The 24,190-nt window shown below is 43.3% G+C and overlaps 2 protein-coding genes across 2 annotated transcripts; both read right to left on the bottom strand.

Annotated features, from left to right (window-relative positions):
* Positions 1–10: 10 nt before the first annotated feature.
* LOC142216534 (putative methyltransferase DDB_G0268948) lies at positions 11–8,326 on the bottom strand. The gene is made up of 6 exons (XM_075284408.1): positions 8,216–8,326; positions 7,530–7,693; positions 7,225–7,438; positions 4,891–4,991; positions 3,212–3,349; positions 11–98 (listed from the first exon to the last, which is right to left on the bottom strand). Exons 1-6 carry the CDS (start codon positions 8,324–8,326, stop codon positions 11–13), a joined length of 816 nt encoding a protein of 271 aa, XP_075140509.1.
* Positions 8,327–16,730: 8,404 nt separating this feature from the next.
* On the bottom strand, positions 16,731–22,683 carry LOC142216528 (uncharacterized). Its single transcript, XM_075284402.1, has 6 exons — positions 22,573–22,683; positions 20,707–20,870; positions 20,400–20,613; positions 18,370–18,476; positions 18,111–18,248; positions 16,731–16,839 (listed from the first exon to the last, which is right to left on the bottom strand). The coding sequence occupies exons 1-6, from the start codon at positions 22,681–22,683 to the stop codon at positions 16,752–16,754; spliced, it is 822 nt and encodes a 273-aa protein (XP_075140503.1). The 3' UTR covers positions 16,731–16,751.
* Positions 22,684–24,190: the final 1,507 nt, after the last annotated feature.

The raw sequence follows: 24,190 nt of genomic DNA on the forward strand, positions 1-24,190 counted from the left end.
GGTCTCCACCTTAATGTTTGCAAGCCAGGACACAGCAGTGTTTCACATGCACTTTTAGCCGGGCAGAATCGGCCTCTTCTCCAAGTATCTCCCGGAATCTGTAAAAAGGAGTTTAAATTAAAAAATAGAAATTAAAGTTAAAGACTGTTACGTGCTTAATATGCTGTATATTATTGTGACATAGGTCTCCCTTACATAGCATTCAGAAATATTCGTTATTAGGGTTGAGCCGATCTTGAGACTTCAAGATCGATTTTAATATCCGATTTCTAATCATTTTCCAGCCGATCCCAATCGTGAAGTTTGCTCAATCGCCGATCGGGATCCGATCTTTCCCGATCTCGAATGCTCAACCATAGTCAATGCTTCTCTATGGGAAAAGTCATTTTTAGGGTTGAGCTGATCTTGAGATTTCAAAATCCAATTTCTGATCATTTTCCAACTGATCCAGAGCATGAAATTTGCTCAATCGCTGATCGGGATCTGATCCAGATCGCTCAACCCTATGCGTTATCATTTAGGCTTTTAAAAGAAGGGTCCAGCATGCGAAATTGCCCATTATCCCTCCCATTATGGCATGCCATGTTCACCAAATTGAATGTGAACATAACCATATTTAAATTTGTAGACAATTCAAATTTATATTAGAAAATTTGTGAGGTTTGTCTGCAAGTCTGAAACAAAGGGGACCCCAGAGTATAAAATTGGAGGACCGGGAAGGTGCAAAACAAAAGCAAATACTCACACTCACCTTTTCTCATCTCTTCAAGGTTCTTATGCGGCGACCAGTCCTCACTCATGAGGTCTTCTGACCTCCTGGGTGATGTCAATTTACTGTACAAGACCAATGAGATCTGACCATGTCATCACCCAAGAGGCCGAAGACCCCAGAGTATAAATAATTCATTCGTGGTGAATCAGAGATTTTACATGTAACGGATAGTAGGAAGGGACCACAGCACTCCAATGCCAAGTAAATCCAATAACAGAATGCTACGTCTCAGGTTACAAACCCCTAAGCAGGTATAGGGTGTGGCGATTAGGCGGTATGAAGAAATACATTATCTGATAAAAACCAATTAGGGAAGACACCAGTGGGTCAGAAGCAACGAGTAGGACCTTGAGTGCTGCCCTGTATCTGAATAGTGTCACACGGTTCATCTAGTCTGCCATTGTATTATTACCATTTGATCTTCGGCTAGACACAATTTTGTCTCAGGCATGGTTAAATGAATTTACTGTAGATTTCCAAACTACATCTGATGGACAAGGACAATACATGGCAATGGTTACGTTTTGATCAGCAGCGGCCCCAATCCTGAAATGCAAGAAGGCCATGTGCTAGTAACAGCCAGTGTGTGCAGGCCCAGTTTCCACACCATACTGGTTCCATCTGTCTCCTCCTCTCTGGACAGTTTTCCACCCCCATCTTCACCAGAGCAAGCCATTGCTTCCCCTCTCGTTTCCTCATGGATGTAAAGTGCTGCCTTGTGGTTTCAATGCTAATAAGCCTGGATTGGGGAAGCTACACAGAGTTGCTGCTCCACTATAGCCTGCAGCAACTATGTCGTTTGATCAGTGTTGCCAGTGACAATGGCTTTAATATGGTTGATGCACTGCAGTTGGGTAGACCACCACAATGTCTCTGGCGCATGGGCTAAATATGGTGGTGTGTCACTATTAACATATATAGTGACTTAAAGGAGGTGCTACAAAATCTGGGTCAGGATCATTGTGGTGGAGGACCTGGGATTCCTATACTGGAGAAGGGAAGTGGAGGAAGACTCTTCTTTGGATGCAGAGGGAGACCTTGAGATGTCACAGCCATCTTTGTTTCAAGAGGATAGTCATGACAATACTGAGTAGCCATGTCAGGCCTAGAGTCTGTTTACACACTTGCAAGCATGGCAGGCTGCATGCTTCTCTGCTTACAAGTAACAAGCATATTAGTATAAAGCATAAGGAGGAGTACCAGATCACCCTGGCTATAAAGTCAAAATGGGGGAATTCTTTCCCTGCTTCTCAAAGGGAGGCAATATTGGCATATTATCAAGATATGGTAATATAGAGTTTGGCTTAGCTTTTAGGGGACCACTGCAAGTGGCAGTTATGTGCCTGATGGGGCAGCTAAAGCCAGCTTTCTTCACCTCTGAAAAGTGCTGAGCGAAAAAAAAGCGACGAGTTTCCACCATGGTTTTTTTTCCCAGCACTTTTTGGCTGCGGCTCACTATGTGGGGCCTTAGCCTTAAAGGGATTCTACCATTAAACCCCTTTTTTTGTGGATAAGACGTCGGAATAGCCTTTAGAAAGGCTATTCATCTCTTACCTTTAGATGTGATATCCGCCGCGCTGTTCCTTAGAAATACTGGTTTTTACTGGTTTCAAATTAGTTCTCTCACAGCGATGGGAGCGGGCCCCAGCGCTGGGAATGCGATGGGGGCGTCCCCACTGCTGCTTGAGAACAGGCTCCAGCGACGTCTCCATCTTCGGCTGGATCCTCCCCTTCTTTCTTCGTCTTTCTTCGGCGTCACCTCCGACGCCTGCGTAGTTGGCTCGGCCAGTGAGACACTAGTAGAGCCGAATGCGCATGCCGGCCATAGTTCCAAGGCCGCAATTGTGCGCATGTGCAGTCAGCTCTACTAGTGTTTCACTGGCAGAGCCAACTGCGCAGGCGTCGGAGGTGATGCCAAAGAAAGAAGGGGAGGATCCAGCCGAAGATAGAGGCGTCGCTGTTCTCGAGCAGCAGTGGGGATGCCCCCGTCGCATTTCCAGCGCAGGGGCCCGCCCCCATCACTGTGAGAGGACTAATTTGCATACCGGTAAAAACCAGTATTTCTAAGGAACGTCGCGGCGGAGATCACATCTAATGGTAAGAGACGAATAGCCTTTCTAAAGGCTATTCCGACATCTTATCCACAAAAAAAAAAAACATTTAATAACATATCATGAGGATAATTCAATCAAGTCCCAAAAAACATTTCCAGTCCCTCGGAATTGCTGCGTTTCTATAAAAGAGATTTATCAAATACATTTTTCTTTCTCAGAGCCGTCAGTCTGCAGTCATTTCCCCAAGTCTGTCTTTTCAAAGTAAAACAAACCATAAACATAAGTAACCACTAAGATATGAAAGGCAGGCGGTATACTGCACCCATGAAATACAATAACCTAAAGGAGGACATAGAAGCCATAATGCACCATGTGTATACTGCACCTTTTTTCAGTCTGTATAAGAAACTGTTCTGCTCCTTTCACGTCTTTCTCTCTGAATAACTGATACATATAAAATGACTGGATCATTCCAATAATATCAGGCAGTGACATCTGAATGTTGGCCGGTATATTTCGGATCCTGTAAGAGAAGAGTATATTCTGGTGATTTAGTTACTTGGGAAATTACAAAACTTTGACATTTAAATTAACACATTTTAATAATAAGACCAATCAGAGACGTAACTAGAAATGCCGGGGCCTCGTGGCAAACCTTCGGAATGGGAAAACTCCCCCAAGAGAGGTACGCAGGCATGCAGGCTGTATGTGAACAAGGAGGTGATGTGGAGTGCAGGGTGTGTATGAGCAAGAGGGAGGAATGGGGGTACAAGCTGTGAGCGAGCAAGAAGAGGGAAGGGGGGGTGCAATCTGTGAGCAAGCAAGAAGAGGGAATGGGGGGTGCAATCTGTGAGTGAGCAAGAGGAGGAAATATGGGGTGCAAGCTGTGAGCAAGCAAGGTGGGGGGAATGGGTGTGCAGGCTGTGTGCAAGCAAGAGGGTGATGATGAGAGGAAAACCCCATTCAACCACACTCTTGCTCACCCACAGCCTGCACTCCCATGTCACCCTCTTTGTCACATACTGCCTGCACCCCCATCCCACCCCCCTCTTGCTCACAGGCAGCTTCCAACCCCATTACCCCCACTGTACAATCCAGAATAGCTCCACCCACCCAAGAGTCTAATCATAGCTTAGTAGGCTATAGGACCTTTGATGACGTCATGACACTCAAGGTCCTGTAGCCCACTAGGATAGACATAGCAGAAGGTACCATGGCTTGGGGACAGCAGGCAGAAGATAGAAGTTTCTCCGGCCTGCTGTTATCATTCAAATGCCGGGAGGCAGGGGCCCGGACAGAAGGTGGTCCCTGCGTGTTAAAAGACGGACTGCGAAGGAGGCAGCTCCTCTGCACAGCGCCAGGTAGTGCCGCATCCATCTTCAGGCAGCACCTGGCGGCATCCGTTGCTGCAGTAAATAAGGCCTGCTACCTGCTTAGGTAATTAAATTATAATTATAAAATTAGAGACTTGCTGATCTATAAAAATAAATAAATAAACCTGTAGCAGTAGTTACACCCCTGAATTTTGAAATAAATTAAATATTCCAAAACTGCAAGAAATAAATTCATTTTGAGTGTAACAACAATGTAAGAAATACGGAAAATACTGGAGAATTCCAAAATATTAAACTCTAAAAGGATAAGGGCTAGTTCACACGGAAGAAAAGTTTTCCACCATGTGTTTTTTTATTTGGCGTGGTTAGTCACGACAGGATGCCAATGCAGTACATTGGCATTTCGGCATGGCATCCTGCTCCTGATTAGACCGGAATAAATGGGCCTAAACAGGAGTATGTCTCGAGCCAGGGATGCCATGGCTGACAGCTACAGAACCCATAGCAAGATAGGGCATGTCGCTTCTTTTTTCCGCTACTCGCTAGCGGAAAAAAAAAAAAAAAGCGAGCGGCTCCCATTGAAGTCAATAGGAGCCATTTTTTGCAGGTGGATTTTAAGGCGGATTCCGCCTCAAAATCCGCCTTCAAAAAAACTCTGTGTGAACATACCCTTACCCCAGAGATACAGTATTATAGGTTGGCTATAGCATTCAGCTGTGTAACAACTTACCAGTCCTTGTTATTTAGTGGAACAGCCTGATATATAGTTTGGTATTGAGAAAACAGGTGATGTGCTCTATCATCATTATAACGTAACAAAGTATCCCACATCTGGAAAAATCAAAAAAAAACTATTAAAAAAAAATAAAAAATCATTGGTTTCAATCAGAGTTTGACTACTAAATCACAACCCCATCTCCTGGCGCAATAATGACCCCCGAATGTAACAGGTCCACAATAGTACGAAACAAGATTACCTAATGTGCAGCGGATGTTAAAGCCAAAGGCTACTCAACCCCTCGGGAACAGAAGAAAAACTTGTTTTGCTTTTTTTTTTTTTTTTTTTTTTTTTTTTTAAATTACAAAATAATTTGCTTTTACATTGGATTTCTGAGGGGTAGCTTAACAGAAAATTTTCACAGTCCTGTGTGCGGGCCGACAGTCTGGGCTGCATCAGATAGGACAGGTCCTATTCCTCTCCTATTCTGCTTCCCGGTATTCATGGCTCCCATTCACTGTTCGCCAAGGATAATACTGACAGGCAGCTTATTAGATCTTGCAATAACATATTGGCACTCCGCCCATTTGAGGCAGATATATGGAGGATGAGGTAGCATCAACTCTAGACATCTCCTTAGAAGTCTCTGTCTATTTTGGGGGTTAAACACCCACTGGAGGATTCATTGCCGTTCTCTCGTGTTATAGGAGACAATCCTAATGGATCCAGCTTAGCTCCATGCACGGTGCAGCAATTCCTGTTTCTCAATGCCATATATGTACAACATTGTAAAGAAACTGGCTAAAGGGTCATTCCAAAATTTAAACTCCCCTGCTGAAATAGTCACAGATCAGAATGGTGCTTTTGTGCCGCCCCCCTCCCCCCCCATCATTCATTAGTCCCCATTGAGATGAATGGAACTGCACATGTATCACTGCTACTATTGGAGCACATAGGAGCCTCATTCTCCAGAAAAGCCCCATACAGCGGACCCAAAGGGGTAATGGAGGGGGGGGGGGGTCATAACTGTAAAGAGGCTAAGGAGCTAGTCAGGCCAGCAGGAGTTTAGAGGGTCAGTAAGGGGACAGGAGGAGGAGAATGTATATAATTTATATAAAGAGGGCAGGCGAGGAGGGCCACATTCGCAGTTGCTGTGACAGGAAATTTGCCGGTGTATGGAGGAGGAGTCTTTGGAGGCTGAAGTGGAAAGTTAAGTGGTAGGATGACATGGTGGACACTGGTTGGTGAACCAGATTGGTTTTATATGTCCTGCAGTCAGGGTACCCAGGATGGAGATACCCTCCGATGTTGGTGCCCCTGGGCCAGGTAGATTACAGCTGGGGGTAAAATTTGGAGGTTTGGGGACGTAGTTTAGAACTGGTGCCTTCAGGGACCCCTTCTTCTAGGTGAAACTGGTGGTTACAGATGGAGCCAAGTATTGTTGAGGGTTGTTGTTCTATAAGTAGGTTATTTGAATGTTATTCAATATGTTAATTATGTGATATTTATGGTCATATGGTTCTAAGTTATTTATCTAATGTGTAAATTGAAATAAATGCCACTGTGGCCCTTAATTCCAGCCCTGGTTTCAGCGTCTTTATTGGATTACAAAAGAAAGTAATATGGGGAGGGGGGTCAGGAGGTTTTGACTATTTTACTAGTCATGATCAGTGGGGGACCCATCAGTCAGACCGTCACTAATCAGACAGACTATTGGTTTGCAACAATGAGGCAGCAACTGTCTTCCTAATTACATCATGGAAGGCGGATTTGCATATTCTTCCCATAGTTCCTTGCAAAGTGGAGTGCTAATGGCTTAACAAGTCTCCACACACCTATATGGTGGTCTCTCCCTAAGGAGTGACAATATCCCCCGAACCCTGTCTAAGCCTCTCACCTCTACCAGGTTATAGTCCTCTCTACATCGGGCTGATGAGATCCAACCAGATCGAAACAGCTGTCCTTGATTGAGAGACTATAACCTGGTAATAATCCCAGCGTCATTGCTAAACAAAGGCCTCTTGGAAGGTCGGGCATGAGGCTAAAGGGAGCAGCCATTATTGGGTTATTTCACTGGAATCCTGTCTTAAGACAGGCTTGCACATTCCAGTGAGCGCCCTCTATTGGTTTGCAACAATGAGGCAGCAACTGTCTTCCTAATTACATCATGGAAGGCGGATTTGCATATTCTTCCCATAGTTCCTTGCAAAGTGGAGTGCTAATGGCTTAACAAGTCTCCACACACCTATATGGTGGTCTCTCCCTAAGGAGTGACAATATCCCCCGAACCTAATCAGACATAGTAATACCCTATGGAATTATAAATAGCCTTAACCAGTTTGTTACCTCTGACATTACTACATTTAGGTCATGTGACAAGTCCTTGTATTCAAGCTCCGTGTTAGGATAAGTGGCATGCAGAGCCAAGCATCCTCTAGTCTTCAGTACTCGGACTGCTTCATGGGTAAATTTATCTACTGTAAACCAATGAGCAGCAAGAGCAGCAGTCACCAGGTCCACAGAAGCATCTTCCAGGGGCAACTTCTCAGCCGGGGCCACCCTATAGATAGAAGATATAAGATTACCAATGTGACCCATGCCATTGAATCCTTATTTCAGCAGAACTCATGTAAATCTTGTATAATACTCACATATACGACACATTGCCTGCTGAATTACACTGCTTAGCCAGATTTATTTGAGATTCACTATGGTCTATTCCCAGGACCTTCTTGAAGTGAGGAGCTAGAGGTAATGTGTAACGTCCAGACCCACAGCCGACATCCACCGCCATTTCTAGTGGCCGTCCATTTGTCTAAAGAGAAGGCAAGATGCAAGGGGAGATATTCTTTCTACGGACATTATGATTGTTAAGCAACTGCATCTTTATTTGGACTTTGTACAATCCCTTAAAGACGTTAGCGTACATTTCTAAAGCATTACATCTTCTTGACTAATAGAATCAGTTACATCCAAAATGAGGAATAGTCACCAAAAAAAAAAAAAAAATTGGATACTTTGCTAAGACACCCGCCACATTAGTGCAGAAAACTATCTGTACCTAGCGATGCTACCAAGAGCACGCCAGACTGCGTCACCCAGCGTTACCTCTATATTTAGCAATCTGCAGAAACTACTGCCATAAGAAAATGTCCCAGACATTATATTAATTTTGGAGCGCTAGTATCTGTTAGACAGGTCAAGAGAACGAGGACAAGCAGATCTTTTTTTAGCACTGCATTAAGGGGGGGGGGGAAAAAAAAAAAAAAAAAAAAAAAAAAAAAAAAAAAAAATCGCTGGTAAAAACTTCTCATATCTACTTTCTTATTCCTCTTACTTTTTCCTTCACATAACATAAAACCAGCTTCATGATTTCATTGGAGACGGGAATCATATACTTTTGGTATACTGACGAAAACGCTGTCTTCTTGAAGATGCGATCTACCATGGTGACACGTACTTTAGCTGCCGCTATTAAAAAGCTGTTAAATGAAAAGAAAATATTGGGGAAAAATTACTAATCCGGACCAAGTCTAAGGCCTGGTTCACATCTGCGTCGGTAATCCGTTCGGGAGGTCCGCATGGGGACTCCTCCAAATGGACTACCGAACGCATTGGCAAGTGGTGTACAGTGAAAGCACACAGACCCCATAGACTATAATGGGGTCCGTGTGTTTTCCGCACGAGTCACGTGGACAGGAAAGTAGATCGTGAATTACTTTCCTGTCCGCATTTTCCATGCGGAGATCACATGGAGTCCATTATAGCCTATGGGGTCAGTGCTTTCACTGCCAATGCATTCAGTAGTCCATTTGGGGGGGGGGGGGGGGGGGTCCCCATGTTCCTGAACGGATTACCAACGCAGATGCGAACCAGGTCTAACAATGCACCAGATGTAGCCAAGTGCATAAGGCTATGTTTACATCGGTGTCAGAATCACAACATCAGAATGCCAAGATAGCAGGATGTCATCAGGACTGTCCCACTGAATTTAAGTGCTATGCAAGTCCTGGATATCATGAATGTAATTAAATCAGTCACACTTAGGCTTATTCACACATCAGAGCTTTACTCAATGGTTTGGGTCGGTGTTTACAAGTCAAAACCAGGAGAGCAGATTACACAAAAATAATGTAATGGAAAAAGTTGCACCTGTTCTCTGCTTTCGCCCCCTCGGTTTTAGCTTACAATCACTGATGAAAAACAATGATACTTGAACAGGACCCAACACAAAAAAAAGCAGCACAATTTGCAACAAATACAAAAAAACAAAAAACACAACTTTCCTGCAACATTGGACTTTAGCCCCATAGCCCCATGCTGCATTTAAAAGGGTGCATCTGCGCTAACACATGTGCAAAGCGTTTAACAAGGAGGTGCGCCTATGTCCTAAATGTACACCACAGAAAACCTGCCAAAAAAGTGGCTGATGATAGATAACCCCCAATATCTTTGTATATACATTTTACATTCTCAGAGCACATTGTGATCAAACTGTGAGAGCCAACCTGCCCTGAAACCACAGACATACCTCTCTCAGGCAAGAACTGAGACCTACAATGTGAACACAGGGTAAGCAGCCCCCACAGACATGCTCTTTTGTAGTCTTGGTCAGATGGGAGGAAGACAAGTCCAACATGGAGGAGGCCACACCCCACTCCCATAGCAGTAATACGGTTTAAGCTTTCCATGCTTATTATTTGCACGTGTTTTACCGTCTCTTACATTGTACTGCTGCAGTTTTTGTGTTAATCTGTATTGCACCCATGGTGGCAAGTGCCTGCTCACATTTGTTCTACCTTGGAGGTGGTGTCTTATTTTCTGCAAAGTGAATCAGACCGAAAGGTGGGTTTCCATGTACATGTGTTTGGATTCAGTTTCTGAAACAAAGACAGGTGTGGATTAAAAAGGGAGCAAATATATAAGACTGGTGTGTACAGCGCTGTATTGCTGAGAAACCACATGGAGTTTTTAGTTGCATTAATGAATAGCACATGCTACCTGTAGGCTAACAAGCAGTAAAAGGAAAAACTCTGGTTTATTGGTTATTACCATACCGGTGACCTGTGTTATAGCCCTGCATCGACTTTAAGGCAGAGACCCCGCATTGTTGAAACACAGTTTTTGTGTTGTAGATTTTGCTGCATTTTATAAGGATCCATTCACAAGGAGATTTTTGGCAAGGGTTTTAACGCTCAGAATCCATGTGGACAAGGGCAACGCGGTGGCCCAGTGGTTAGCACTGTAGCCTTGCAGTACTGGAGTCCTGGGTTCGAAATCCGTCAGCAACAACAATGGCAAGGAGTTTGTATGTTCTCTCCGTGTTTGCGTGGATTTCCTCCCATTCTACAAAGACATACTGATTGGAAGAAAAAAATGTACATTGTGATCCCTATATAGAGCTCACAATCTACATTAAAGAAAAAAAAAAATCCACGTGGAAAAAACGCCTCCCCATAGAGTTCTATAGGTTCCGCTAGCAGAAAAAAAGCTTCCTTCAGACGGATTTCACCTGCAAAAAACAACGCAGTCAATGGGAGGTGGAAAATCCACGTGGAATTGGCAAAAAACGCTGGCAGTTTTTTCAAGGTCCATACACTGTGCTGGAGGAAAAAGCATTTTCTAATTCCTGAAGCGGATTTTTTCCTCGTCAAAAAACTGTGTGTGAATGGAGCCTCAGTTCTTAGTTTATTGACAGAAATAGCACTAAACAGAGAAAATATGGCAATGTAATGTAAAGTAAGGCAAAAGTGGTGACAGTGCAAAAAAGGAGAGACGTGTAATATCAGCAAACATGAACAGAAACCAAATAAGGTCTAGGTTAGAGATGAGCGAACACTACTCGAAACAGCCGTTTCGAATAGCAAGCTCCCATAGAAATGAATGGAAGCGGCCGGCACGCAGACTTTGCCGGCAGCCAGACGATTGACCCCCCGTGTGCCGGCTACTTCCATTCATTTCTATGAGAGTGTGTTAATCGAAACAGCTGTTTCTAATAGTGTTCGCTCATCTCTAGTCTAGGTTCTCCAGCAGGAAGCCATCAGGTGGAGTGTCACTGTCGCCCAGATAGGAGATGTTAATCCAGGTTTACCTATTGTCTAAACATGGGTGCCAAGTTTTTATATAAGTAGCGTGTGTTCTCTTCTACCAATTTTGTAGCTCTTCAAATCATTCTATTCGGTGGGACTTTGCAATCCATTGGTCAAGAGATGGAAGGGTCTATTGGTGCCAAGCTAGTGAGATTAGAATCCTAGCCGTAGCCAAGAGATTAAAAATCAACATTTGTGAGTGAAGGTCTAGGGCTGTAATTGGGCAGAAGAAGATCATGAGGTATTGGGAGAGAGTGAAGTTTTTAAAGCATATGTGGTGTAGCTCCATCTTGACTGCCTTCCAGAAGAGGGTCAGCGTTTGAAAGAACCACCACAGATGAGTTAAAGTACTATTGTCCGAGTTGCATCTCCAGTATGTAGGGGAGTCGGCAAATTTATTAACATATAACCAGGCAGGGTACCTATACCAACCTGTCAGAAGTTTAAGACCCAGGGCCCCATGTGACATAAATGTTGACCCGCAGAAAAAAATATGGTGTTTTACAGTCACAGCAACGTGGATGGGATTCTAGCGAATGCTATCCCCACTTTGCGTTAAAATACACGCAACGGACACACAATTTCAATTGCAATTTCTAAAAATGTTGCTGTTTTTGAAACCGCAGCATGTCAATTGTACCTATGGAAGCACCGGGGGTTTTCCTATAGATATAATTAAACCAGAAAGTCTGCAGAGGAAACCTCTGTGAACTTTCTGTGTTAAGTGCTGGGGCAGTAGATGTTGGGCACAGTGTAAATAACCCCATAAATCTCGCATATGAGGAAGAGATATCCGGCCTCAGGGTCCAGTATAAAGTTCCAGTTTAGATATTCAAAAATGGACATTTTGATGTTTCCACCTTAATCAGCGAATATCATGGAAGGATGAAGTGAGGATCCACAGGAACTTTGTACTGGATTTCTGTGGTGCCAATTATGTTAATGTAATGGTAATAAAACCACTTGACTTTTTGCATCATAAGAACGTTCCATGATAATTTTATTCTGCTGAGATTGAATACAACACATATTTCACAGGCACCCGGATTATTTCCTAGGGTGTGCTGAGACATTATCTAAAATACCACATAGAAGACCAACCAAAAGACTCCAGCATCAAAGTGTGCCTCGCTGACTCATGGCTTGCACTGTATACTACATTATGTGTATGGATTCTCAAGAGTTGCTTGCTAAACGTCTCTCTGAGTTGACCCCCCCATTCGTCGTGGAAGTGAAACACCACAAGCCTGGCTCACACCACAAGCCATCAGTGGGAGCATAGCTTCTAAACTCAGTAACTCCAACCTTGACCCACAAAGTTGGCCCCATAGGGACCTGCCGTGCCAGGCGGTGAGAGAGTCAGGTGTATTCATTTCCCAGGACGGAGTCCCACGTGATCGATGTCCCCAACTATGGAATAGATTTCAGACTCTACAGTGTGATTGCAAAGAAAGCGTGTCTCACTACAAAGTATCCAGGGGTGGACATCTTCTGACAACCAAACAACCAGCATGGCCAGTCAGAACAACGGGTCTACAAGTGAGGAGGGTCAGACTTAAATAGCTCTTACCTAAAGAACAGAGATACTAAAGTGTTCTCATGGAAAGTAGTGAACAGTTTTTAAGAGAGTGATTCTCAACCCATCCAAGTGATGAAGTGACATCATACTGTTACCCTGTAGTTTTCAGAGAAGAAGATCAGAAGAAAAGAAGATCATAGATTTTCAGTGTTGACCATAGATTGTCTTGATTGGTTGCTGATGTATACAACCATGAATGCAAGAACTTTCTATACTCTGAAACCCAGCTGTGATTTCCTTGTTGTGGCTGAATTATCTTCTCATACATACACTATTCCTACCTGATATCCTGGCCACAATGGAGAGATCATGGACAGGTTTCTGACAAGTGCTAGAACATGGAAAGTCCCTGAGTTCATGGTCATATCCATTGGCAACCAATGAAGACAACACTGAGATGGTTAGAGAAAATCTTTAAAACCATATGAATGAATGAATGAATGAATGAATATTGGTTCTTATAGTCTCTGGCAGCAATCCTATTGATGTCAAAATCTACCTTGTGAAGCCGCAGTATTCTCAATTGAATGCAAATATGAATACACTGGCTCTTTCTTTGGCCAATATTATATGGTGCATACCCCAAAGTGGTTTTTGTGTCTTTGCCATTTGGCATCTTGTAGAGTAGTTGTAAACCTATTGTGCAACAAAATTGTTTCACTGTAACTAACCTCTATGCACATTGTCAAAGCAGACTCGCTGATCACCCTGGTGTTCCTGGTGTTGTTAATAGCAGCCCATGTGTGCCAAGATACATGGGTCAGACAAGAGAACTGTTAGTGCCAGGCAGATGGTCAGTGCAGGTACCTACAGTTTAGTGGTCAATCAATTTAGATCTGTGCAGTTGGTCAAGGTGGATGCTAGGAATGTGCAAACAGGTACGATCCAAGGGTTAGGCATCAGGACAGGAACATGGTCAGGAACAAGCATACCTTATAACAAGTCTACCATGTTAGAAGATTTGCTAAGGCAGGAAGTTGGGAGTGAAACTGAATATAGGATATACCTGAGAGGGAAGACATGTCTGCTTCACTGTAGGTCAAGCAACAGGAACTGCACAAGAATAGCAACATTGAGGAACATGGACAAAACACTGAATAGCAATGGTGATTAGGTGGCAGCTTCTGCTATTCACGTACTATGACAGTGGAAACAGAACGCCGTCGTTACACGTGTCGCAGAGTGGCTCCATTGGTGGAAGAACCTGCTGCTATACATCCTAATATCAGGAATCAATAGAGACTCGATATTGACAGAATACAAGCAAAGTAATCTCAACACCCATAAATGTTATGGTACCAGTTTATAAAACAATAATAGTAATGGTGACGTTTGGTAAAGTATAAAATACAAAGTATGTAGCTATTTGTGAACATTTCCAGTTTTATTATCTGAGTGACAAAGAGCCGTTCATATTACTTACACAGATCTACAGAAATAAATCTTAGCACTCAATTGGTTGATACAACCTCTACATACACTGCCAATATTTCTGATATAACCCGGGCTCATTTATAAGCAAGCCTATGAATTCTAAAAGGCAAACCTCTGACTTTTAGGGTATGTTCACACAGAGTGTTGCAGGCTGATTTTGACGTGGAATCTTTGCCAGGTTTTTTTGCTCCAGCAGATTGTATGGACCCGGAAACTTCTCTTTAAAAATCCTCCCTAAAATCTGTGGCAAGTTGGATATACAACCAACAGCCTGCTGAAGGTTCGAGAGCCATGCCATTGAGTACTCATCCCCTTATTGATGCTAATAATACTTGGAGCGTACAGTCTGCCATGCTTGCCACTGTATTCGCGGACACAAGGTCCTGCCATGGTTGGTGTTCTTGGCCAGTGTGGTTGTCGTCATCATTTTCTTCTTGAAACAGATAAGGGTCAACCTCCTCCCCTGGCTGTGCCTGTGACATATTAAGGAGAATCCCCTCTTTCAGGATAGGATTCCCAGTTCCTCTACCATAATGACCCAGACCTGGATCCTCATCCTTCTCTATCAACATTGGGTGATGATGTTGACTAAGAGGTGGAGACTGTTCCTCTTCTTATCTCCCCCATTGCATGAGTGTAAGAGTTTCCTGTAAGATATACAGCAGAGGGATCACTTCTCTGATGCTGCAGTCGTCCCTGCTGACAAATTTGGTGGCTTCCTCAAAGGGCTTGAGCTCTAGCATCCTCATGAGCCTCCAATGATGTATCTTGAAGTAACACATTTTCCCTGTGGTCTTCTGCATACAATAATCGTTCACCGACTTTTTCTGCTCACACAGATGCTAAACCATGTTTAAGGTGACATTCTACTAAGTTGGAATGTTGCAGATAAGACGGTGCAGACCGGAGATAGACCGTTTCTTCGCTGCAAATTAAGCAGAGTGTTTTTTACAATGTAAGAGCGGCTGAAATGAGCAGAGATTTTTCATTTTGGATGACTGATGTTGACTTGGAAGAGGAGGAGAAACAGTTGGTGTTCTGCCTATCCCTTTTCTCTGCCCCTGCTAGGTAATACTATCTTCTACATTTCATGAATCAACTTGTTGTATTACTGAAGTCAGCACTATTCAGTATGATAAAAAAGAAAGCTTCATACAGTCCTATGAAAAAGTTTGGGCACCCCTATTAATCTTAATCATTTTTAGTTCTAAATATTTTGGTGTTTGCAACAGCCATTTCAGTTTGATATATCTAATAACTGATGGACACAGTAATATTTCAGGATTGAAATGAGGTTTATTGTACTAACAGAAAATGCGCAATATGCATTAAACCAAAATTTGACCGGTGCAAAAATATGGGCACCTCAACAGAAAAGTGACATTAATATTTAGTAGATCCTCCTTTTGCAAAGATAACAGCCTCTAGTCGCTTCCTGTAGCTTTTAATCAGTTCCTGGATCCTGGATGAAGGTATTTTGGACCATTTCTTTCTACAAAACAATTCAAGTTCAGTTAAGTTTGATGGTCGCCGAACATGGACAGTCCGCTCTCAAATTATCTGAAAACAAAGATTGTTCAACATAGTTGTTCAGGGGAAGGATACAAAACGTTGTCTCAGAGATTTAACCTGTCAGTTTCCACTGTGAGGAACATAGTAAGGAAATGGAAGACCACAGGGACAGTTCTTGTTAAGCCCAGAAGTGGCAGGCCAAGAAAAATATCAGAAAGGCAGAGAAGAAGAATGGTGAGAACAGTCAAGGACAATCCACAGACCACCTCCAAAGAGCTGCAGCATCATCTTGCTGCAGATGGTGTCACTGTGCATCGGTCAACTATACAGCGCACTTTGCACAAATAGAAGCTGTATGGGAGAGTGATGAGAAAGAAGCCGTTTCTGCACGTACGCCACAAATAGAGTTGCCTGAGGTATGAAAAAGCACATTTGGACAAGGCAGCTTCATTTTGGAAACAAAAATTGAGTTGTTTGGTTATAAAAAAAGGCGTTATGCATGGCGTCCAAAAAGAAACAGCATTCCAAGAAAAACACATGCTACCCACTGTAAAATTTGGTGGAGGTTCCATCATGCTTTGGGGCTGTGTGGCCAATGCCGGCATCGGGAATCTTGTTAAAGTTGAGAGTCGCATGGATTCCACTCAGTATCAGCAGATTCTTGAGAATAATGTTCAAGAATCAGTGACGAAGTTGAAGTTACGCCGGGGATGGATATTTCAGCAAGACAATGATCCAAAACACCGCTCCAAATCCTCAGGCATTCATGCAGAGGAACAATGACAATGTTCTGGAATGGCCATCCCAGTCCCCAGACCTGAATATCATTGAACATCTGTGGGATGATTTGAAGCGGGCTGTCCATGCTCGGCGACCATCTAACTTAACTGAACTTGAATTGTTTGTCCAAAATACCTTCATCCAGGATCCAGGAACTGATTAAAAGCTACAGGAAGCGACTAGAGGCTGTTATCTTTGCAAAAGGAGGATCTACTAAATATTAATGTCACTTTTCTGTTGAGGTGCCCATACTTTTGCACCGGTCAAATTTTGGTTTAATGCATATTGCGCATTTTCTGTTAGTACAATAAACCTCATTTCAATCCTGAAATATTACTGTGTCCATCAGTTATTAGATATATCAAACTGAAATGGCTGTTGCAAACACCAAAATATTTAGAACTAAAAATGATTAAGATTAATAGGGGTGCCCAAACTTTTTCATAGGACTGTATACGTGGACTCGGCAGGTCTTCATCTTAATGTTTGCAAGCCAGGACACAGTAGTGCTTGAAATGTGCAGTTGGCCGGGCAGAATCGGCCTCTTCTCCAAGTATCTCCCGTAATCTGTAACATTATAGAAATTATGTCTAGTGTTTTATAAGACTGTTATGTGTTTATTAAGTTTTTATTATTAAGTTTATTATCCTATAGGTATTCCATTACAAAGATCACCAATCTCTATTAGTGATATGGTATGTAATATTGCAAAATTGCATAAGTATCCTTGATATTTACATGGGCAAAAGCAAAGGTTTTAAATGTGGACGAATGGGTACGATTGTGTATGATTGTCTTGTAGTTCACATCAATGGGGCATAATACTGTGTGCAGGGGCCGCTATGAGGCATAATATTGTGTGCAGGGGCCACTATAGGGTATAATACTATGTGCAGGGGCCACTATCAGGCATAATACTGTGTGCAGGGGCCACTATCAGGCATAATACTATGTGCAGGGGCCACTATCAGGCATAATACTGTGTGCAGGGGCCACTATGAGGCATAATATTGTGTACAGGGGCCACTATGTGGCATGATACTGTGTGCAGGAGCCACTATCAGGCATAATACTGTGTGCAGGGGCCACTATGGGACACAATACTGTGTGCAGGGGCCACTATGAGGCATAATATTGTGTGCAGGGGCCACTATGCGGCATGATACTGTGTGCACGGGCCACTATAGGGCATAATACTGTTTGCAGGGGCCACTATAGGGCAATAATACTGTGTGCAGGGGCCACTATGGGAGATAATACTGTGTGCAGGGGCCACTATGGGGCATAATAGTGTGTGCAGGGGCCACTATGGGGGATAATACTGTGTGCAGGGGCCACTATGGGGCATAATAGTGTGTGCAAGGGTGGGAGGTTGGTCGGAATCAGGGTTGAGGTGGGGGGGTAGTAAATTATTCCATCGTTCCCCCTAATTTTTTTTCCCAATTTAAACCCTGATTGCCACGGTAACGATTGGCATACTTCAGAGGTGACTTTATACACTCCTTCCAGGCTAATGTCATACATGTATGTTATGTATGTCATAGTCCGATGGCAGCTCATTGCCCTATGTAGTAAGGGACAATGAAAATATATGCCGGGGGAATGGTCAGGCTGATGAAAAACAGATCAAAAATATCTTTAGGTCTAATAGAAACTTTAGTCACTGTATAACTTCACTAGATTAATCTGGATTAATTCTAATTCGGTTTTGTATCTTCATAGTTTATATTAGAATTGCTCCATATTTCTGGTCCCGGAGAATTATTAGAGTATAAAGGCCCATAAAATGCAATATGCAAAAGAAGGTCATGAAAGCCTGTAATGAATGTATACGGTACCTGTTTTCAGTCTGTATAAGAAATTGTTCGGCTTTTTTCATATCTTTCGCTAGGAATATCTGAAACATAACCACTGACTGGATAAATCCAATAATTTCAGGAATGGACATCTCAATTTTGACTGGTATATCTGTGATCCTGAAAAATATATTCTGGTGATTTATTTAGAAGGTGATTTTATTTGAATATTATGCTAACCGCTGGACATGTTCACATTAGAGCTGAGCCCTAAAGCAGACATCAAATACGTAAAGCTTACCATTCCTTGTCTTCTAGTGGAATAGCCTGATATATGGTTTTATACTGACAAAACATATGTCCTATGATTTTAGCATTAACATTATATTGGAACAAAGTATCCCATACCTGCAAAAAATAAAAATAAAATTATAGGTCCCCAAAAGGTACAATACAGAATTACCCAATTTGGTGCTGACTTTAGACCCAATCCCAATAAGTATACAGTCAGTATTTGCATACAGTATACAGAAAATTACTACCGTATATACTCGAGTATAAGCCGACCCGAATATAAGCCGACCCCCTAATTTTACCACAAAAAAATGGGAAAACTTATTGACTCAAGTATAAGCCGAGGGGGGAAATGCAGCAGCTACTGGAGAATTTCAAAAATTAAAATGGTCAGAGTTTTTGGGTGCAGTAGATGCTGGGGAAGGGGAGGGGGTGTTTTGGTTGTCTGTCTGCCCCTTCCCTGAGCTTGAGGACTGTTTCTTTTTTTCCCCACGTGGAATTCAGTCTAGCTGTATATAGGGGATCTGCAGTGCTCCTATTAACCCCTTCCCAACGGAACAGGAGCACTGCAGATCCCCTATATTCAGTAGATATTGGGTATCTGCAGTGCTGATAACTTTATTATCAGTCTGTATAGCTCTTTGAGCACTTGTTTTTGTGAGATCGTATTTTTCACTAGGACAATTTTGGGAAGCCTATACAACAGGGGATATTTGTTTTATATTTTTGTAAGATTTTTAAGATTTTGTTTTATTTTTATTTTTTACTTTTTTGGTTCTAGTAGGGGACAAGACTAAATAATTCTAATAATAAACTACAATACTAGTTTATAGCGGCATATTATTGTGGTCAGTATAATGCTGACAGCCAACCTATTAGGTCCTGCCTCAACACATCAGCGCCCCCTACCTATAACATGGGAGTGGCAAATGAGCAGTCACCAATTACATGCTGTTTTTAACAGAGACTGTGGCATATAAAGGCAATGGCATAACTAAACTTTTGTGGGCCTGGGCAGTGCCGCACCTCCCATGAGGCGACCTGAAGCGACCGCTTCAGGTGGCGCTATGCCAGGGCCCCGGGGAGGGCAGCATTTTTACTGACCTAAGACAGTCCAGGACAAGCTGTCCTGGACTGGCTTAGGGTCACCGTCACTGAGCGGTGGATTGGGAAGGCCGCTGGAGCAGCGCTGCTCCAGCGGCCGCCCCTCACACTCAGGCAGAGAGCAGGTCCTTTCCCTGCCTGCTCTCTGCCTACTAAAGACGCTCGCTCAGCTCGGCCCTGCCCCCTCCGCTCGGGCCCCGCCCCTTCCACTAGACCCCACCCCCTCCAGGGGGGGCTTTCTGACGTCCGCTTCATGCGGCAGAAAGCCATGGTTCACCTCTGGGTCTAGGTGCAATCTTTTGTTCGGGGCTCCCTTACAGTGAATTCTTGATAGTGATGGTTACGGGTGCTAAGGAGTTTCATCCACCTTAGTGTGGTTAGGGTAATCTCTGGGTATCCTTGGCTTATTGGCCAGATGGAAGCTGCAATCTCAATAATGTTGCCAGTGCTTATGGGCCCCCTAAGGGTCCCAGGCCCCAGTGCAACTGCACCCTCTTCAACCCTCAAGTTACGCCCCTGTATAAGGGGTTAAATACAATTGGTGCGAACACCTATCACTATTGTGTCAGTTGTACGTTGCAGCTGAAAATTGCCATTTAATGGTGCTAGGTCAGCTCTATGCATGGTGAACAGCATGGTGCAGGAATGGGTTCAAGAGGTCGTCCTGAGATTTGAACTCTCATTGCTATGTGTCTGATCAGCAGGAATCTGACCACTGAAGCTCCTACAGATCCTAAGTATGGTAGACCTGTGCCCACCCATCAGCACTTGTAACCCCCTGTTTGATTGGTGGTCAAGACCCTCATTCTGATCCCAGGGATTAGATCCCACAGTAATAATACCCAATGGAATTTCATCATCAGAATTTTAATATACGAAATGAAGGTATATCAATTTTATCAGCATTATGACTAAAATAAACCAGTATGTTACCTCTGACATCACTACATTTAGGTCATGTGATAAGTCCTTGTATTCAAGCTCAGTGGCTGGATAAAAAGCATGCGCAGCAAAGCACCCTTTTGTCTTCAGTACTCGGACTGCTTCATGGGCAAATTTATCTACTGTGAACCAATGAGCAGCAAGAGCAGCAGTCACCAGGTCCACAGAAGCATCTTCCAGGGGCAACTTCTCAGCCGGGGCCACCCTATAGATAGAAGAAAGAGGATTGCCAGTGTGACTTATACCATCTAATCCTATTATACCAACAGAACTGATGTAAATCCTGTATAATACTCACATATATGACACATTGTCTGCTGATGCATTTTGTTTAGCCAAATTTATTTGGGAGTCACTAAGGTCTATTCCCAGGACCTTCTTGAAGTGAGGAGCTAGAGGTAAAGTGTAACGTCCAGACCCACAGCCGACATCCACCGCCATTTCTAGTGGTTGCCCATTTGTCTAAAGAGAAAGCCAGAGTATATTTATAGAACAAAATGTTTTCCATATATATTATGTTTGTTACACTGCCATGGCAAATAGTAGGTACATACAGGTATCATTTGGTTTTCTTTTTTGTATATGTAGTTGCTTAAATGGCAAAGAATTATCTATTCACATGTATAACCATTACTATATCCATCAGGATCCACAATAACGGATATTTACCAAAAATGGACATTATATCATAAGACACCTGCTACATTAGTACAGAAAACTATATGGTGAATTGAAAACGTATTTACCTCAAGTGGTATATTTACAGTGGTCACCTTCAATTTTGTTTGGCCAACAACCAGCGCCGCACCTCCCATGAGGCGACCTGAAGCGAGCGCTTCAGGCGGCGCTATGTCAGGACCCCAGGGAGGGCGGCATTTTTGATTATCTAAGCCAGTCCAGGACAAGCTGTCCTGGACTGGCTTAGCACCGAGCGGTGGTTTGGGGAGGCCGCTGAAGCAGTGCTTCTCCAGCAGCCTCCCCGCACGCTCAGGCAGAGAGCAGGTCTTCTCCGTGCCTGCTCTCTGCCTGCGAACGGCGCTAAGCCCCGCCCCTTCGCTTCGCCCCGCCCCTTTGCTCCACCACGCCCCTACGCTCCGCCCCCTCCTCCCAGGGGGGAAGGGGGGCGGCTTTCTGTAGTTCGCCTCAGGCGGCGTCAGGGGTAGGTTCACCACTGCCGACAACTAGATGTTTTGACCATCAAAGTTTGGCTCAAGCTCAGCATCTGAATGGTGAAAGGGAAGGGACCACCACTGGTGGAAGCTTATTTCCTCCGAAAAGTAAAGGATTTGATTGTGTTATAGATGGTAGAAACTACTGGAGCTAGAACTAGAACTACTACTACTAGAACTGGAACTAGAACTACTGGACTCTGCTCTTGATAATCTCTAGCCATAGAGAATGAATAGAGATGAAATGAGCACACACAACTTGGTTACATAATCCTTTTAACATCAGAAGAACCTGCCAATTTTGGCAGTGCTAGACAACTATCATGTATATGTGGGGTGACATGAGTTGAAGTTGAATTTTACATGCTGGATCTTGTTGTTCTCAGGGCAATTTAGCTATCACAGGAGATGACAACAGCATGACAGTTGTCTAGCATTGCAAAATTATTTTCTAATTGCAAGTTCTTCTGACGTTAAAGGGATTGTGCAACCAAATTGTGTGTGCTCATTGCGTCTCTATTTATTCCCTATGGTTAGAGATTGTTAAGAACAGCACCCAGCAATCTCCAGTAGTCTTGGAGGGACTTGCTACTCCATTCACATGGTGGAGATGGGAATGTGTTCTTAATATGAATGGGAATGCCAATGCTTGGACCCCTATCTATCGCCAATTTTGACTTATCCTGAGGACAGGGCATAAATTCCTACTGTGACAACCCCTTTAATCTAATGTGCAGTATATGAGAACTGTATATGGGACTTCACATGGAGAACTGATGTAGTATATGGCGGTTATGAAGTGGTTGCTGGAGATTTCCCTATCGCTGAACAAAATAATGTGAACATAATGTAAGTTAGGTAAGATGCTTCTCAATTCTCTTATAGTTATCAGCAATAAAAAATGACAACTGTCTCTATGGAAAAATATCTTCAAGTCAAGACAAAATTACCCGGTTTAAACACAAATAGACAATATGGCTGGAGTAGTCACTTACTTTATCTTTTACATACGATTGAACCAAATTCATGATTTCATTAGAGACTGGAGACATATATTTTTGAAATACTGAAGAAAACGCCGTCTTCTTGAACAGTTGGACTGCCATGATGATATGAGCTTTGGCCGCTGTTGGTTTGTAAAAATCTGTCAAATACATTAAAAATATTGGGGGAAATTTATTGGATGATTTAACTTTAACTTTATTGGAGGCTTTAACCCTCTCAGGAAGTGATCTCACGTCCATTGGTCACATGGTAATGCTACAGCTCAGTCCCAGTTAAATACATATGAGACTGAACTGCACCATGGCTATGTGACCAACAGATGTGATGTCACATCTGGAGAAACAAATCAGCCATGTTTTCTAATTTTGCACAACCCCTTTAAATATTAAGTATTATACTATGTGTTTAGTTGGGGTTAAAGGGAACACGTTAAATGGTTTTTCCACCATAACCAGATGTCATCATAAAGGATGTAACATAGAAACCTTATGTGCCACGGTCACTTCAGATCTGAGGCAGCTTGACCACAGGGACTACCGACCTAAAGGCAACCTCCCGAAAGGTGAATGTACAGCCCTTACATCTCTGATAAATAACACCGCAATAGTTATAAGAGGAGCAGGTAAGGGTGGTGGAGTTGTGATTCAAGAAATAACTGAATACTTTCAAGAAGCCCTTAGAATATTATCAGATACATCATATTATATTGAATTGGATAAAGACTAGAGATGAGCGAACACTAAAATGTTCGAGGTTCGAAATTCGATTCGAACAGCCGCTCAATGTTCGTGTGTTCGAACGGGTTTCGAACCCCATTATAGTCTATGGGGAACAGATACTCGTTAAGGGGGAAACCCAAATCCGTGTCTGGAGGGTCACCAAGTCCACTATGACACCCCAGGAAATGATGCCAACACCTCTGGAATGACACTGGGACAGCAGGGGAAGCATGTCTGGGGGCATCTAACACACCAAAGACCCTCTATTACCCCAACATCACAGCCTAACAACTACACACTTTACACACTCAATACCACCTCTCTGACAGTAGGAAAACACCTTGAAACATGTGTATTTGGCACTTGCAGTGAGGAGAGCTTGTCACCAGCAGTGAATTTGGCCCTTGTAGTAAGTTGAGGTTGGCACCAACATTTGTTTTGAAAATCAGGGTGGATTGAGCCTCTAACCAGCAGAGTTTGGGCAAATTCATGGTGGAGGGAGCCTCTAAACACCCCAGTTTGGGCAAATTCATGGTGGAGGGAGCCTCTAAAAACCCCAGTTTGGACCAATTCATGGTGGAGGGAGCCTCTAACCAGCCCAGTTTGGGCAAATTCATGGTGGAGGGAGCCTCTAAAAAACCCAGTTTGGACCAATTCATGGTGGAGGGAGCCTCTAACCAGCCCAGTTTGGGCAAATTCATGGTGGAGGGAGCCTCTAACCAGCCCAGTTTGGACCAATTAATGGTGGAGGGAGCCTCTAACCAGCCCAGTTTGGACCAATTAATGGTGGAGGGAGCCTCTAACCAGCCCAGTTTGAACCAATTCATGGTGGAGGGAGCCTCTAAACAGCCCAGTTTGGGCAAATTCATGGTGGAGGGAGCCTCTAAAA

The sequence above is a fragment of the Leptodactylus fuscus genome, chromosome 8 (assembly GCF_031893055.1).
Source record: "Leptodactylus fuscus isolate aLepFus1 chromosome 8, aLepFus1.hap2, whole genome shotgun sequence".
NCBI lineage: Eukaryota > Metazoa > Chordata > Amphibia > Anura > Leptodactylidae > Leptodactylus > Leptodactylus fuscus.

Coding starts and splice junctions, on each gene's coding strand:
- LOC142216534 (XM_075284408.1), bottom strand. CDS start 8,326: ATGGTAGATCGCATCTTCAAGAAGACAGCGTTTTCGTCAGTATACCAA. Junction 7,439..7,529: donor GCAGGCAATGTGTCGTATAT/GTGAGTATTATA, acceptor TTCTATCTATAG/GGTGGCCCCGGCTGAGAAGT. Junction 4,992..7,224: donor TAAATGTAGTAATGTCAGAG/GTAACAAACTGG, acceptor TGATTTTTCCAG/ATGTGGGATACTTTGTTACG.
- LOC142216528 (XM_075284402.1), bottom strand. CDS start 22,683: ATGGCAGTCCAACTGTTCAAGAAGACGGCGTTTTCTTCAGTATTTCAA. Junction 18,477..20,399: donor TAAATGTAGTGATGTCAGAG/GTAACATACTGG, acceptor TATTTTTTGCAG/GTATGGGATACTTTGTTCCA. Junction 18,249..18,369: donor CCACTAGAAGACAAGGAATG/GTAAGCTTTACG, acceptor TATATTTTTCAG/GATCACAGATATACCAGTCA.